The sequence below is a fragment of the Syngnathus floridae genome, chromosome 3 (assembly GCF_059516105.1).
Source record: "Syngnathus floridae isolate MCC-2025c chromosome 3, RoL_Sflo_1.0, whole genome shotgun sequence".
Taxonomy (NCBI): domain Eukaryota; kingdom Metazoa; phylum Chordata; class Actinopteri; order Syngnathiformes; family Syngnathidae; genus Syngnathus; species Syngnathus floridae.
Window position 1 is genome coordinate 12,076,965 of NC_142415.1, and position 17,913 is coordinate 12,094,877.

The 17,913-nt window shown below is 39.7% G+C and overlaps 2 protein-coding genes across 7 annotated transcripts in view; one reads left to right on the forward strand and one right to left on the reverse strand.

The window, feature by feature from the left end:
• mical2a (microtubule associated monooxygenase, calponin and LIM domain containing 2a) overlaps positions 1-14,281 on the reverse strand; it is a 28,370-nt gene extending 14,089 nt beyond the window's left edge. For 2 of the 5 annotated variants that reach the window (XR_015857393.1, XM_088370249.1), the window contains exons 1-5: positions 13,888-14,281; positions 6,277-6,643; positions 3,159-3,366; positions 2,501-2,617; positions 1,565-1,666 (exon numbers count right to left, since the gene is read on the reverse strand). Coding sequence is in view for 4 of the 5 variants with exons in the window: in XM_088370249.1 (XP_088226375.1) it covers positions 1,565-1,666; positions 2,501-2,617; positions 3,159-3,366; positions 6,277-6,540 (691 nt within the window). In the remaining variant the exon portion in view is untranslated. The remainder of the gene's footprint in view (positions 1-1,564; positions 1,667-2,500; positions 2,618-3,158; positions 3,367-6,276; positions 6,644-13,887) is intronic. The other 3 variants (XM_088370250.1, XM_088370251.1, XM_088370252.1) reach the window with 2 other exon arrangements.
• On the forward strand, positions 13,828-17,477 carry dkk3a (dickkopf WNT signaling pathway inhibitor 3a). 2 transcript variants are annotated; one of them, XM_088370254.1, is made up of 8 exons: positions 13,828-14,750; positions 14,986-15,144; positions 15,248-15,307; positions 15,407-15,469; positions 16,029-16,121; positions 16,261-16,405; positions 16,512-16,647; positions 17,135-17,477. In XM_088370254.1, exons 2-8 carry the CDS (start codon positions 15,043-15,045, stop codon positions 17,220-17,222), a joined length of 687 nt encoding a protein of 228 aa, XP_088226380.1. In that variant the 5' UTR covers positions 13,828-14,750; positions 14,986-15,042; the 3' UTR covers positions 17,223-17,477. The 2 variants fall into 2 exon arrangements, with proteins under 2 accessions (XP_088226380.1, XP_088226379.1); XM_088370253.1 differs by having other exon boundaries at positions 13,836-14,750; positions 15,020-15,307.
• The last annotated feature ends 436 nt before the right edge of the window (positions 17,478-17,913 follow it).

The following is a 17,913-nucleotide window of genomic DNA, read 5'->3' on the forward strand; positions in this document are numbered from 1 at the left end:
GGTGGGGGAAATAAAAACAGGATATTCATTAACTTGGAAAAATGTTGACACCCAGTGAGTCACATTTCAAAGGTTTGTGCACATTCCACCGTTTTAGTCAAGCACATGAGAGGGATACTTTGTCACCAAAAGTAAAAATTGAACCAAAAACGTACAGCGTTTGAAAATTGAGGCCAGGTTTCATTGCGAACCAAATAATCTGCAAAAATAGTTCTGGATATATTTAAGGCTGCTTAGCTACACTTAGCTCACCAAAAAACATAGACCTGCCTCAGACTGACTCATTTCCCCTGAGCTGCTTCATAACGAAAGAATGAGTCCAAAGTCTTGTTTTTGACCTTTTTAGGAATAAGCTTCAGATGTGTATCGCTTGTTGGATTGACCACAGCAAGCAGCGACTTTGAGAGAGTCCAAAAAGAATGATGCAAAGTTATGGACAGGTTCCAGCATGCATCAGCTGCTCCACTCAAGCCTGCCGCGATTCTATTTATGTATTGGGATCCTTTGTGTTTTGACGATGTGACCACTGCAACCTCACGCAGGCACACATGGACTCTTGTACATTTCTGATGGGTAAACGGCTTAGTTGGTAGAAAATTTAAAGAATACACACAATGTATTTTTTGGAATGCTATTTTAATGTTTGATTTTTTAAAAGGAAAATGTAAAATGTCATTAATTATTTTTGGTCTCTGTTAATAAAATCGCTTTTGATGTGCTATTTTAATGAGGAAAAAATACTGCAATAGCACAATTAAATAAAACGTGAAGAACAAAGGTGGTTTGTGCATCATGATTGCTTCATTGTGGCTCCTTCTCGTATGCAAGACTTAGCCACCAGGGGGTAGTATAATGCAGTCATGCAGACACGATCAAAGAAGAGTTTCCCAGCTACTATGACTATGTAGCTATGACAGTAATGTGAATTGTTTTTCTAAGAGGATAAAGAATGCCTTTGATGGTTAGTGCTGCCACATACATAGATGTTATCTTATTAGACCTATCTATGACATTTTCCATTACTTATTCAGCAGTAAGATAAGATGACTTTGGGAAAAACTGAAGTTATTTTAATATACAGCAATAATTGTCTGTTTTGTGTTTCTTTTGATAGCAAACTGGGAGAAGCATTAAACAGCTCATTTCATTTCATATTTATATCCATTTGTATGACGTATTCACAACAATAATAGTAATAGCGACCAACTGAGTGTGTACTCCACCTTTTGTTAGCTGGGATCTATTACTATTATCTATTTAAAAATACTACAATGTGTTATTAGCTTGGATTGGAGCTAAAAATATAATCTTTTATTAAAACTAGCAGAGGAATAAAACTTTCATTCAGCAGTAGTCTAAAGTTTCATCTGGTTTTCAAACATATTTTGGTTGAACAAAGTATTCCAAACATGTGATTCCAGTGCTGGTGGGAAAAGAATATTTTCATTATGTTTCAACCTCATGTGGTAACTTTATAAGAGGCATTGTCCCCTTTGCTCTTTCAGTAAAAGTACACCCCCGAGGTGTGGACACTGTTCATCGCTTTTCTTTGGCTTCCTCTCACCTTCCAGCGTGTTCCTGCGCCCGTCGGCCCCCACCACCACGTCAAAGTCAAAGTCAGCCACGGGGTGATCAGCAGGTTGGATCGCAGCTCTCCACCCTGGCCCTAAAAAAAGGAGACAACCGCAGAACTCTCAGGGTGGGTGGGAGGAGGGAAAACACATTATACAAATATTCTTTTCGTGCCTTATTCCTTTGGCGAGGACAGAAATGGCCACATAGCGTGAGAAACATCAGCTGATTGTGAGCTACTTATGCTTCAGGGACATCTTTGAGATGCCATGCTTCTTCTTGGTATGATCTCAAGGAGAAAGGCAAATATATCTTTTCTCCAGACACATTCTACTAAAAACTCATTTAGAGGGCTTGCCTGAGACCATGAGGCACAATCCAACCTGGCATTTTGTTGTGCAATACGATATTAAGGACACGACTAAGCTGCAGAAGAGGGGGGGGGAGAAGTATGTCTAAATTTAGGTGAGGCTCTTGTTGTTATCAGTGTAGTGATATTACAGCTGCAAGCCAGCGTTGGAGTCAAACTTGGGAGTGGCCAGTCAAGTTGTTCCTCCTGTTACCATCACACAAAGAGGCTGTGTGTGATATTTTTTTTTCCTCCTTACATAGAAAGCATTCATTAATATGGAGGTGATAGCCTCCAGCAGCTTGCTTTTCTTACATACTGTGTCTACTCAAATTGGATTTTACCAGTGTGTATTAAGTCAAGGAAAATTGTGGTAATGTTGAAACTGTGTATGTACATGTCATAAATTTAAATAAATATGCCCCCCAAATGTTTTCAACGAAACAATAAATATTCATCTTTAATTTAGTTCATAATGTGATAAACATTTTTTCTGAGCATATATTTAGCTCAGAACATACACTGTGTTGGTGGAAATAAAGAGTATGCATGGGTGAAGGTGTGGCATGGATGAAATACCTTCATCGTCTTGCTTCTCAGGTGGTTCCACTAGGTTGACAAACTCTACATTGATATGAAACTCCACTGCAACAATGAGAGCCACCTTCAGCAGCATCAGCTGCAGCTGCTGGATACCTGTTAAACACAGTAGAATAGTCAAGTCTTTTTTCGCCCCTAACTATTCCACCTTCTCTCCATGACATGCAAACACTCATGGCGAACAACATGGCACTCTAACGCAGCTGTGCATTTTCTGTCCCATGTCACAATTGCGCCAGATAACTACACTACTGTGCCCCGTTTTAGACACGCATCCCAAAATTATACTACTTTGCTAAAAGCTTAATTTTTGATACATCTCTTGTATGTGGATCTCATTAGATTGTACAAGTGCACTTTGTAAACTGACACCAAGCTGTAAAGTGTTTTTTTTTTTTTTTTTATGTAATTTGTCTGAGATATATTCTTAGTGCGAACTAATGGATCTAAAATGTGTCATTTCAAACCGCTCTAAAAACGTTCTGTCAATCAACAAAGCTACTGTTGACCGAATACTTACTAACAGTACTGCATTTGCTTATGTTATCATAGTGGAGCAGGAACTGTAACTGTAGAAGCCACCACAGCTGCAATAACTCCCAACTCTGACTGCCAAATAATGAAGTGCTAAACTCACTGATGTGATCTATGGCCCCAGCGCAGAATTTGCCATAAAACTTTTTGGCTCCGAGGTCCCGCAGGTCATGGATGGTAAAGGGCCAAAGGTGCAGCACGTTGTTCCTAGAGAAGGAGTCCCTCTTCTCGATCACCACCACTTTGGCCCCCATTAAGGCCAGCTCGATGGCCGTGCGCAGGCCGCATGGACCTCCTCCGATGATGAGGCACTAGGAGGACAAGTTGTGATTAAGTAGGTGTCGCATTACTCACACAAGAGTGCAAATTTTCCCGCTGGGATGACATTACATTTATTTCCTAAAACACAGCTGAGTCTTAAAACACAGGCGAAGATTATCATCGCTGTGATGCACAAAGACAAGATGACATCAGCATGTACAAAAAACAGATTCAAAGAGGTTGATGAGACGAACATCTGCCAGAATCTTGTATCAGCATGAGCCATGATTACAGACCGACATTAGAGGACGTGTTGCTCTGCTTTTCTGTCGGCCACAAAGCGCATGAAGTCATCTTGCGTCAAGCTACGAGCGTCTGTCTTTGCCTAAGAATCGGGTCCAAACATGACATCATCTTCTTGGATGATAGATGAAAAGAAGTGACGCAAGTGAGCTGTACTCTTTCTGGAAATCTTCTTTTTTTCGTCTGTCCCGCTAAACGTTTAAGCACAACTGTATATGGTTCAACGCTATGTCATTTTTTTTTTTCCTTTTGGCATATCATGCAGGGTGAAAAGAATGTTGATGGTTTTCCGAGCTACTGGAGTTGATCCAGAGATTTCATATATATGGACAGAAGTTTTGAGACAGCCAGTTATGGAGCGGAAGGATCAAAGAATAATGCAGAAGTAGATTGAATAAAACAATGATATAAAATGATACAACACCACCCATACTGTTTTTTTTTAAATCTTTTTGCTACTATATTTTTGTAACGTACAAATTTAAAAGGCCTCAAAGTAGGCAGTATGTGGATTTTTGGAAGCCCATTCCAATATTCGCCAGAATAAAAGTGTGATAACTAATTAATTGGATACGTTTTTGTTTTTTTTGTCCTCTAACACAATATCAATATGAAGCGACAACAAAAACTAAATGTGAGTAATTTGTCCTTTAGTAAGGAGTTAGATCAAACAGTTCTTTGGGTACAATAATTATTATTACTTTTTCTTATCTTGCACTTGACCAATACTCCACATAAAAAATAATAATACTAAGACTAATAAAAATGATCAAACCTGCTCTAAAAGAAAACTATTTAAGTTTAAAAAAAAAGCAAAAGTCAAAACTAAAATCAAAATGATTTCGAATGAAAAATCATTATAACCCTGCTTGTAACTCAAGTTTTGGCTGACAACGCAAAGCAAAAGATCAATGGCTGCTTACACACACAAAAAACCTTTGAAGGTGAGGAAGGGCACCATTCGTTCCAAGTCTCCTGGTGACCGAGCTCCAAAATAACAACTAGGTAAGCTGATGCCGGAAACATTTCTGTTGATAATAATTATCTTTGCGCTGCAGATGATGACTCGGCTTGAGTCCCTATGTTTTTCCATCTTGTCCCATGAGTGATAAGACAGGGTGACGACATAATCTTTCACCATGTGCTTCCAGAGGTCATCGGAATGACACATTTTCAGTCAAACACAGGTGACCCACTGTCCATTCAGATCTGCTACCAGCTTGACAAGTTTATCTAGTAAAAGGGAGTTGAACGAAGAATTGATGAAAATGTCACTTGACTGATACACAAAAGCATTCTGTTTTTTTTAATCCTTTTTCCACAGTTGGGTGTATTTTTCCCCACGTCAGAGGCTTTTTCCTGCACATCTGCTGAGTCAGGAAAACCGTACTTCCTGTCGCAGTATCACAGAGGAAGTTTTGCCAATAAACTGTATTCTGCAATGTCCACTGCCCCACTGGTGAATACTAGTCATAACCCTAATTAACAGCTAAAGATGGATCTGTAGTCAGCCCTACGCCACTTTGGTTGATCTTGCTGAGCATTCCAGCCTCGTCAGCAAGGTCCCGTCGTAAAACCCGCATGACATTACATCCTCGACAGCAATGAAGTTACATAGAGTGCTGAGTGGTAGCACATGTCGCTTTTTAAGTTGTCATAAAACAAACTGGCAGACAATTTAGTTGTTCTACAACTCATAACTTGAAATCGGAAGTACAGTATAAGACATGCTCTTAAAATCTTTTTATGTTCAAAAGGGAATTCAAGGAAAAAATGTTCTTTGAAAATATTAGTCTAAACAAAGTATTCTCATTAATATTATGGTCATGGAATAAGAATAGAGCATGTTAATCCTTCCATTTACATTCATCTCTGGGAGTTGCCATCATGGATTTATAATAACGCCCTGTCAATTGAAATTGATGTCAAACTGCCGTTGAGCTCGCATCGCATGTGTTACATGACCAAACTCCGACTACAGATGAGCTGTGACGTTTGCAACCTATGCGAAGAAAGGATGTGACAATCATGTTATTAAGACACATTGGATTTGTTTGAAATTGTAAAATTCTCCCTTAAAGGTAACAAAGACATTTTTTACCTTCTGCTCTTAATCTCTCCACTTGGGAAGCATTATTTCTTTATAAAGGGGAAGGCCAAGAAGAACATTTTGTAAAGAAACCTTATGAGTTGACTTTCCCTGCAGACCAACTGAAAAGCATGAATTTTATCACTGGCCAATAACATTTAATTTTTCTTTTTATTCCTCCCAATATTAAGCCATACGTCATAGATGGCTAGCTAATGATAGCTATCTAGACCAACCTGAAGAAAGCTAGCCCAACATGACCCACAGACAAACAGATTCAACTCTCTCCTTCTGCAGCCTTTGATGGATTTGCAGTTTCCAGTTGGTCTGTGGTCTATACAGCAATGTACAGTAATTACATTTGAATTAGTCATGCATGGATAAGCATGAAGTCACATGCCTATTTCAGCCCTAACTGCAAAAACACTTGAAAGTTTTTCCAGATGTGCACACGTGCAGTACCATACTGAGCCTTTGCAAGAAACATCGACTGTATACAGCGGGAATCTATTGTAGTTATCAAAAAGCTACAATCACAACTGTAGTAGATGCTCGGAGCTAATCCTACCTTGGTGCCTACACAGGCTTCACCTTTCCTGTACTCCTTGTGGGACATCCTCTTGTCCAACTTGCTCCATAGCGCTTTGGCCTTCCAACAGGTGACCTTGGCCTTCAGATTGTTGTAGAAGGTGCCATTGTTGGCAGGGTCAAGGTCCAGCTGTCCACACAGGACATAGAAGGCCTGCAGCGTTCCCTTGCAGGTGGAAGCTTGGACAAAGTCCTCAAATAGCTTCCCGATGTTGCTTTCCCTTTCGTCCTCTGTCTCTGCCATCTCCCCCGAGGGTGGTGGACGCTGCGCCGAGGTTTGTGCTTCGTCCAAGGGTTCTGCCAGATGTGGCTACACCCTCTGTTTGGCCCACGCAGTCATGCCCAGTCTGAGGAAGAAAGACACACAGTCTGATGTCATCTGGTGGCCAAGCATCCAGAGACGCCTTCATTACATTGCTGCGGTGGTGACCATATTTGGGATTTGAAGAAAAAAAAAAAAACAGCCGGCATACTGCTCTATTTCAGTGGAGACGAGTTTGATTCGTTTTGTGACCATGCAAACTCAACACACTTATATCTCAAAGTATATTTTCAATTGAAATGAATGGAAATACTATTTGTCTGATCCAGCCACCTTAAAAAAACAAGGGACTGTTAAATAAATTGTAAAGCTGTAAATAGTTTGAGGTTTTTGCTTCAATTCCATGGACATTGTGCATGCTTTGGCCAATGGGGGCAGTATTATAGAAATACCTGGTTCAGTAATCTACGAATATTTTTATTGTTTAATACGATCCTATTTCCCATACAGGATGAAGAAGAAAAAATCCATCATCTCTTCATCCATGTAGCTACAAAAAAACTTGCATTTGATTCGAGGTGTGAAGACTAAGTCCAAAGGAACGCTATAAGCCTATCCAAAAAAAATTAATCTGTTAAACATCTTATGTAACTCCACAAGTTACACTTGTTTTGATAGTGTGAAAAAAAAAATCATATTCCTCAAACACCTGTCTCATGTTGTAAAGCTCAAACTAATTTTTGTTTCCACCAGTCAACCAACCATCAAGTGTTTTGAACATGCCGCCAATAAATCAGAGCCAGACCTTATAAAAAAATAAAAGATCTTGGAAACGATGGAGACCACAACTTCTGTGAAGTGTAAAGCCTTTGATATTCCAATGTCCTATGGAGCCACATGGGCCGGCTATGCAGGACACCGACACCCAAAGTAAATCCCTTATTAGCAGCCCACCCCGCCCTGGGCCTCAGGTGGGGTTGCAATGAAACTGTTTATAGAGCACTTTTAAGCCAGACAGCAGCGTATGCATCCAGCAAACCTGAGCCACCTCATTCAAAGACAAAGCCTGCTTCGTATAATTATACCATTGTCCTACTGGTCCTCCCCTGCTGCCAAACAAGACCTTTCAACTCTGAGCGTAGACATTCAAACACAGCCAGAGCACATTCTTTCACCACGTGCCTCGACCAGCTCTGATATGCCCCATCAGCAGGAGAGCAACCCTCTGCTCACCCTCCTCCTCACAATCACTTAGATTCTGCTCAAACGTGAACTTTGAATAGAATTGTTTTCTTCACGGTTAGACCCAAAAAAATGTTTGCAGATATCCGAGTTACTTTTGTTGTTGGACTCTAATAATATTACAAAAAGACCTTATTGATGACATGACATCCATCACAGTGAAGTCAGAAAGTGATTAGGCCAACACAAATTGTGAGCAACCATGAGCTTTTAACATCCTACTAATAATTCATTTATTTCTCATTATTACCGAAGCTCATAATTCTCCCGGCTCTTGTACAATATTCATAAAAAGACGCGTTGACAGCACTCACAGTCTGCTTTTGTGATTCTGTCCAAGAATCAAAAAACGGGTTGAAATGAGTGGAACCATATGCACAGAAGCAAATGAAATGCTACCACTTAAATGTCGCCTCAGCCAAATCAAAGCTCTTGCTAACTCGCGATCATCTCGACTCAAGTAGCGTGGACGTGACCATCGCCTGCTGACAGAATGGAAAAGTCACTTGCGGGCAGACGTGGCGAGACCGCAGAGCGGCTGTAAAAATACGACTTAATGAGCGATGAAGCGGAGGGAATACACCGCATAAATCACAGCTGGAGTGTCTCACTCACAGTGTCAGACAGTTTCCTATAAAGTAGATTTTAAACATTTCTTTGGAGGACACCATGACGTTTCTCACCTCACTCAGCAAGAAAGTCAAATGGTTCATTTTAGACCGTAAAGCTCGAGATTTTCTGACATAAGAAACACGTGTGGTACTATTTTTTTTTTATTTAATTTTATTTATTTATATATTTATTTAATATTATTTATTCATCGCTCTTATTTGTGCCTTCTTGTTTTTACTTTTTGTTCTGTTTACTTGTATGTATATTGTGTAATATGTCTTGTCACCGTGGGATAGTGGGAAACGTAATTTCAATCTCTTTGTGTGTCTTAACATGTGAAGAAATTGACAATAAAGAAGACTTTGACTTTGACTATTATACATTAAATGTACAGACTTTGTCTATTTGATGACTTTACCACTCCACAATGACATTTTGAGGAGGGCTGAACAATTAATCGCATTGAAATTGAGATTGCAATGTAGTAGAATGCAATTTTCAAAATTGCAAATCCTGTCAAAAAACAAATTAACATTGAAAATTAGGATAAAACAGATTTCCAGCCATAGGCAAGTGATCTGGTGTATTACTCACTGGAAAGTGATGGATGCAAGGAGCAATCTCACATCTGTTCCCAAACAAATTCACTGTACTGGATATCCACCTAATGAACCTGTGATTGTGACGTTCCAATTTGTCTTGTTATACAATTGCAGGTACAGTAGTAGAGTGGCTACTACCCATAAAAAGACATGGCATGCGTGACACATTATCTTACAGTGAGTTGGAATGCCAAGAATGTACCTGTTGCACCTGGACTGCTGTGCAGAAGGAGCATAGACTAAACATGCATGAGAAAGCAGACACACGCACGCATGCATGCACACAAACACAATTCCCAATAAAGACCAACACTTTAAAGAATGACAACATACATTGTGTTCAATCAGGAGGCAGAGTGATATAACAAATACTATAATTAAGTATCCAGCGGGATGGGTCATTGCAGCAACATTACACACTTTATAATATCATTATAAATTAAAAGTTAAAAATTAGGCCCATATCAAAAGGGACAATTAATTGAAAAAAGAAAACACGCAATGTTTTTTTTTTTAAACTGCTTTGCACATTTACCTCCAGTGTAATTAGGTGTTTTAGCCTTCCCCCAAATAAAAAATGACGAGGCCCACTTCTTCCATTTAAGTGTACGACCTTAGGACAACCATCCTCGTGCTGTAGTTGTAAGAGACATTGAAGCAGCAGGTTTATTGTGTCTTCTATTATCGAGAATCGATATTTTTTATATATTGACCATTGACCAAAACCAAAAGTCCGCTCCCCAACGGGAAATAAAAGCCAGTGCACTTTAGCCCACGACAGGACTCAGTTATGTAAAACCCTCATGCTTTTTTTTTCCTTGCAGTACTTTTGGCAGTCCAGTATTCAAACACTCAAAAACACTGGAATGCGGAGTCTGTAGAATAACAGAAAGTAACCGTTCAGATTAAAACAGTGGAGAAAAACGTAGTATTAGGGAAGAGGTCATCAGAGTTGACCCAACAGACACATCCTAAACAAAGACAATCAACAGAAACTTTGACTCCTAGAAACCGGAGCAGACGACGGCGACGTGATCATCAAGTGAGCAAGCGGTGACGCAATCACCATGAGAATACAATAGGAAGCTGACGGCACAAAGGAAAACATCGGGAGTGCTGGGAAATGCACATAGACACGCACACACGGTGCAGCGAGCCAGCCACCACACGTAATTACAGACTGGGCCTTAGAAAACCAGGAAGGAACATCCGTTCGGCCTGATAAGCAAGCGCAGTGCCAACGGGCTCTGTCCATCAACATGAAGGTCACAGAAGGTACCAGCTCTGATACCAAACACGTGTCTGGCTGTTTTATGAATACAGTTTATGTTCTACAAACACACAAATGCAGACGTTTAGTTTACAACGGTCCTAATATGCGTTTTTACAAAAGGCACGCAATGAATTACGGTACGGGGCCTTGATTTACGATATGAATTTGTTACGTAACAATGTTTCGACTCGAACACAAAACCACCCATTGAAATGAATTGAAATGTCAAACACTTCACTTTGTAGATTATGATTTCATGTGCTACTGTCAACAAACATTGTGGACATATGCTGGGTTGATGTTTTGCATTGTGTGTTAACATTAATTTAGCAAGAGGAGAAAAAAAAAAAAGCAAAGTTACGTGGTTTCTGTTTTTCATTTTAACGTTTTGTTTCATGGTAACTTTTAACTGGGAGTGGCAATAAACGTGAAAAAGCACTTGGCCTCTTTTTTGTAGATTCGTCCACTGTGTCAATCTGCTGCTTGTTGTGAAACTCACTATTATCATATTTCTAAAATCTGTAATCAACACAGACGGCAGCAAAACTTTTTAATTAAACACACCTCGGGCCGGTTAAATAAAGTTTTCCCTTCCACTTCAACACAGTTCCCTAGCACCAGGACAACAAAGAGTTACATGATATTAAAAGTAAAGTCAAGGTCTAGTTGGAATCTTTCATGCAAACTTCCATAGGAATAAAGGGTTCCATGGTGCAAGTGTTTGCCAAGAAGAGATGATTTTATCAGTCAACAATGAGTTGAGGCAGACTCAAAATAGACAAGTGGTATAAGGTTGCAACACATGACCTGGAAAAAGTATCAAGACAGCATGTAAACAAGATACAAACATTGGACAAAGTTCAACTTGTTGGCAGGCATGTTGTTTAACTACAATCAACAGCAAGTCTAATTTCTGGTTTACAAAAAGCATTAATGTTAACACAAAAACGTAAGAATTATGTTAGGAAAGCCTACTAAAACATGTAAACTTTATTTGAGGTTAATCAGAGTCACTTTAAATAATGACAGGTGTCACGAGTTGGTGAGAATAGTTCCAAGAGGGTGTGCACATTTTTGCAAAAAAGGAAAAATGCAAGTTATTTTTTATATTTATGTTTTTGAGAGGAAATTCAAAAGTAAAACGTAAACTTTTTTAAAAAATGTTGTGTCTTATTTTCCTGGTTCACAAAAAGCTGCCATTTCAACAGGGTGTGTAAACTTTTTATACCTACTGAGCATCCAGCACATGCTACAAGATGATCATATTTTTTTTTTTTGCAATGGCGACCATATAATCATTCGACAACCATTTTTTTCAGCCTTGTATTTTTGGTACATAAGACTATTTGGTGACCTGCAGCGAGAAAGGAAGGAAACATTGCAGGGCGGAAGGAGAACGTTTACAACACCTCCCTGGCAGTAACAAGCACAAGCTTTCACTCACACTCACTTTACTGCACCGCACGAAACACTGCGTGACTGCATTCATCCACAGCATGACGGGTGTCTTTAATACTCAGATTTTACGATTCGTTTGTCAATCCTGCCGCTTGGTTAATGCAAGCTGACGCCTTTGTGGTATTATTCAACTGCTTGTCATATTCATTCACACGGGCGGATAAAGGTTTAGAAAGTGGTGAAGCTGGTATTGTCAAAGTCAAAATCAAAAGACTGCCAAAGTGCAGTAGAGGTGGTTTACTCCCACATTCCATTGGCACTTTGGGGGAAAAAAAGGCTCTTCTGTAATGTAAATGTAAGCTGAATTGTAGCGGTTTCTAGTTCTCTAGTTTGCCTTGTAGTTTCGTCTCGAGACTATTTTGCATACATTAATTTTGGTGAGGGCAAGCAGTGTACTGAAAAGAGGAAGGATGTAAATCAAAGTAAAAACCATAATCACGAAGCATGTACAGAACATAAGCCCGGCAGCCATTTGGCAGAAATAAACTTTGTTAAATAATAGCAGAGGGCTATTATGATAACATTGAATGGACCCTAACTCTCTCTTGAATGGCTGGGGGAAATTCCATCAATATTGCGGTAGCAGCTGAGTGGTTATGGACACAGGCGGTGGTGATCATGTCCAAGAGTAAATCATACAGACTGTTGTGCAACGTTTGGATTCCAGCGCTTCTGCTGTGGAATGAATAAAAAATGAGCCCAATGGAAGTATTTGCAGATACGAGAAAATAAGTGCTTGACAAACGATAGGTTGCTCAAGATACGACACCTTATCTTGCAAAACATGTGAATCATTGCAGACAGAAAATGTGGAGAGGGTAACTGAGTCATACTGCACACCCAATGCAGCGTTATATTTAAAAAACATTTTGTTCCAGGTCTTATCAAAGATTCAAGCACAGGTTTAGGCAGAAACCAAGACTCTAGGTTTTTAAGGTCGTAGAACAGCTGAACTTTATTTGTGGTTGATCTAAGGCATATTAGACAGTAGCAGATATGATGGACAGACAAAATAGATTCAATATTTTTTTATCAAATGATTGTCTTATAATTCGTCCGAAAGTGTCAGGGAAAGCCTACTAGAACATCGGAAAATTATTTGGAGTTCATCAGAGGCACTTTAAATTGGGGTAGGTGTGTCTTGATACCAATTTTGATTGAATGTGAATAATAAACATTCATTTGATCCAAAAATATGTTAATCAAATGTCAGGAAAAACTAGATCTGAACTTTACACGGACACCGAGGTGACCAAATAAAATGGACTCATTCTGAAATAATCATTAAAAATCATTGTGTCATGTAAGTGACAGCTCAACATAATTGTGGTTACTGTGAGGGAGTTTTGTGAGCACAGTAGCTGGATTTTGACCTGTCGTCTCTAAAAAAAAAAAACATTAACAAGCAGGCTTGTCACTGCAGCCTTCTATGGGTTAGTTAACAGAGTGGCTTGTCAACACCACACCTTTCTTTGCAGAGTAGTGTGTGTATGCCACTGCTGCCACCACCAACGCATATGACAAGGTGAGAGGTGCTGCTGTGCAGTTAAGAGTAAAGACGGTTTACATACGGAGCAAAAGTCATTCATTAGTTAAGAAAGGGATCCTGATTATGCAGGTCCATATGTGCTAGAATACTTTTTAACTTCAATAAGCCACATTCAGCACACTTAGAATGAAATGTGTCTTGTGTTAACATTTCTGAATGCTCGTATGAAAACATTTGCATAGTAGCAGGACATGTTATCAGTGGAGCATAAAATTTGCAGAAGCTGACAACTGTGCACAGCTATTGACAGGAAAGGTGTTAAGTAGTAGAATTTCAGCTGTCAAGTACAGTAATGCAGTATTGCAATACTAGTAACGAGGTTGGAGTACTACTAGAATGCCAAAGTATTAAATGGACGCCTTAATCTGTATTTCAATGATATTGAGTACATGATCAAGCAACTTTCCATTCATTTAAACCCAAATTATTTTCAAACAGACACACGAGACCCTGTCCTTCCAGTTTTCAATGAACTTGGAGAAGCGATGCATGGCACACTTCAGTAGACAAAAATGTGGGTTGAGATAACTTTTTTTTTTTAATCAGTGAAGCGAGACAATTACCCACATTCAATAAAACAATAAACGCCTTACCTTACAATGAATTCCGTGGGGATGTTTTCATTCCTGCCTGCAGGATCCCAATTACCTACTGATGATGATGAAGCCTGGAAGAAAGTTCAACCACAAAAGTCAGGTGTCTCTTCCTCGGCGTGTCCACTGACGTGAACACAATTCACACACATGTCTCGCTGTATAAAGGCAACTTTCCTCGTGGGTGTTTTGTGCAGGACGTCAGCCGGTGTGTGAGGGCGGTGCTCAGACGTGGACACATCCCACAGCTGACGCCTCTGCCACAGATAGCTCAGCTGTCTCTCCACAGGAAACCGCGTCTTATTTAAAAAAAAATATTTCAACGCCAAAGTAGACACAATAGTACCATGCAAACTGCACTTGAGCAGCTGACTTGTCTTTGAACGCATCATCTAACTCCAAGAGTAGGGAGACTTTACGAATTCGTACACTTGACCGGTCTTTGAACGCATCCTTAAACTAGTTCAAATCAGAGCAGCCAGGGCGATTATGATGTTTAAATGACTTTAGTGCGACACATGGCGCCAGTTGGCGTTTATTATCACTTTCGACGATATGTGACACGTCGGTGACAGCAGCACGCGGAAGCCTCAGTTACCCTTGGACCATAAAAAAAAGCAAGAAAGGATGACAGCGATTATCTTGTGAAATAGCACCATCTAGTGGGATTTCCAAGCAACACATGAACCATTGCTGCGCCATTCTAAATAAAGCTCATGTTTTCTCGTTGACTTTTACTAACAACAAACTATGTAATTATGCCCGAAATGTTCAGTTTTGGTTTTAACAGATCATTTTGTGGCATATGTTTGGAAGATTTTGTCATGCTTGGATGACTATTTTGCTCGTCCCCATTTTATCAGGTAAAGTCAGAAAGTGTGCACATTCTATCGTTACATAATATACTATATAATATTCATTACATAATGTAAAAAAATGTAAAACTTGAAGGTAACTATTCACGCTGCACTAATGAATTATTATGAATATTATCATTATTATCATTATTATAGTACTATTGTGGCTAATGGAGAGTGATGAGAGGGGGGAAAAAATACTCCGACAGAAGTTCCGATAAAAAACACCGTATGCTTTCAGTGATTGTCTACATCTACTTCACGATATTGTGCAGGAAGTGCACGGTGCAGCATTTCAATGCAGTATCATGTGACGCAGTGGAGGCTTGGAGCATCAAGCCCTACCCTCCTCCTGCAGCAGCCTCATATTAGTGATGAAGATGGTGCTGAGTGCAAACATGCAAGGCATCTTTTTACTATTAACTTTGCTGGCGCCTTGCAATGGCATATTACCCGAGTTGGTGCAGCCAGGAGTTCATCTCATCCTCGGCGATTCCGTGCAGGAGGAGCCTGCGGTGGTGCAAGGAGAGCAACTGGATGAGCAGCTAAGGCCTGAACATAAAGTATAGAAAACATGACACAGCATTATTTTTTTGTGGATTTAAACTTGTTTATGCATGGTGGCGGGACGTGTTTTCTCTGTGATATATGCTTCCACACAGGAGTCGACAACAATTGCTCCAACAACTGCGCAGTCAACTGAGGTGAACAATCACATTGATACTGTGAGTACTTCATGTTCATCTAAAGAGGGTCAATTCAACGAGGTTGAATTAGCAGAGACATGTTGTTACTATTGGCCTTGTTTTATTTTAGTACCCTTTCAGCTTGTTACACTGTAATTTTGCAATTTTGTTTGGTTTACCACTTGCAGTTCTTGTCAATGGCATAAAATATCCATTCACTTTTAATCATCACAGCTTAAAATTCCAATTTTTTAGCACACTTTGTAGGTTGTAAAACAATCCAATGTTTTCTTTCATGTGAATGTAAAAATTCTACACACCCCTCTTCAACTGCCATAATTTTGTGATTAAAAAATGAGACCAACATAAATAAGTAATTGCAAATGGCTTGTGATGCACGTAGAAAGCCTACTAGAACACTTTTACTTGGGTTAGTTGGTGGCACTTTAAGTGGCAGGTCTGTATTGACTCCCCTTTAACTGAATGTAACTGGTTCATTCTGAACACAGCCACATGGTGTTTTTGGAGGATTGAACACGCAATCCCTCTTGTTTGAATGTACTTTGAATGAATTTTGATGTGAGAATGCCTGTTTTAGGGCTGTGACACCACTAAAGATTGTGGGAAAGAGAGATACTGTCTGCACGAGAAGCACAACTCAAAATGTCAACCTTGCAAAGGCATCGATGTGGTGAGTCAAGTTAGACAATTTCAATTGTTTGTTAACATTCTTGGACAATAACGAAATAATTGTAAGGGTTTTTTTGGGCATGTGAAGACTTTTCAGTGATTAATACATTTGACAATGTATCGCTCGTGTGTCATTGCAGTCCTGCACCAAGGATGAAGAGTGCTGCGGTGTGCACTTGTGTATTTGGGGCCAGTGCAGTTCAAATTCCACCAAAGGGCAAGCTGGCAGCACGTGTCAGCATCAGGCACAATGTGGTCCGGACCTCTGCTGTGCCTTCCATGCAGGTGAGGGGAAACACACTCATGCTGTACATACGATATAAGGAAATGCACGAGAGTGGTTAAGCAATGGGTGCGAGGATCTACTGAATTGCATCCCTGTTGTGTTCAGCCCTCCTCTTCCCAGTCTGCTCTCCTAAACCCATTGACCGCGAGAGCTGCTTTCCTGTCTCCAACCACCTGACAGAGGATGACTCACCCAGAAAACATTGTCCTTGTGCTGGGGATCTTCATTGCCAGCACCTAGGGTGAGAGAATCCATCCATCCAAGGCAATACTGTTTGACATTTACAAATTATCCGTGAATTTCAGGTTTACACATACAGATTGGTTTTTTTTTTAGACATTATGCATCAAGTAATCCATATATTGAGAATGGAGAGAAAAAAAAATATTTTTTAAGTTCTAATTAACATTATCTGCATTATGGAATGTGAAAAGAATCCACACAAACACTGGGAGAGTATGCAAATTCCACACAGGATACCCAGGAGCTGGATTCAAATCCGCAACCTCAGGACTGTAAGGCAAATAGCTTTACAAAACATTCATCTTCATTTCTAAGAATACGTTTTGGTCTCGGGTACGGCTGCAACAAGGTGCCGAATGTCCGGTAAATTTCCAAGTATTCGTTTTCAGTGAATTGGAAGTGAAGCTGTGGAATTTGGTAAATATTCCAAATTGGTGACTTTCAATGGGGATTAACTGGGAATTGATCTCTCTCCCCTTTGCCAGACGAGGATCCATGTGCCTTAAAGCGGTCGACTCGAGCGAAGAGGATCTGACAGACAGCCTGTACTCAGCCATAGATTACGTCCTGTAAAATGCTTCATTCACATAGCAATGATTGTTTTTCAAGCAACACAGCTACACCGCATGAAATGGAAAAATACACAAATTCTGTTGTATTTGCTTACCAGTTGTTGATACTCAACAGCACAAATTGCTCAACGACCTTGAGGCTAAAAGTCACCATTCTGCAGTCTTCATCATCCAGTCCATGCACTTTGTAGCCTTGCTTGAACTATGCACTGAAGCTTAATATACTTGAAGAGCAATAAAATTGTACTGCACAATATGTTTGGAAATATGGACATTTTTCCACTGAATCCAATCAGCAGACTACTGAATATATCCCGGTGGAACAGTACAACAAGGAAAGAAGAATGATTCATGCAAATGAGGCAGCCTACTGTACTGTTTGTATTTTGTCAAGATTTGACTGCAAGATTTTATAAATAGGACAGGCTATCAAATGAGCTTTTGCTAAGCATTTATAGAAAGACTCGATGGGCTTTTATAATAATCTATTTTTAATTGCTCTAAAAGGACTTATTTTGAGAATCTTAAAGGTGATATTTAAAGACTAAGAAGTTGTTTTCACACAGATTCTTGACAAGCAAATGAATGTGTGAAGAATGAATGTGCAGTGCATGCGATGTTTCAAATTTTGAATTGCAGGAAAACCGGTTGCCGATGATTGGACACTCATGAAGTCATTGAATCGTGTACAA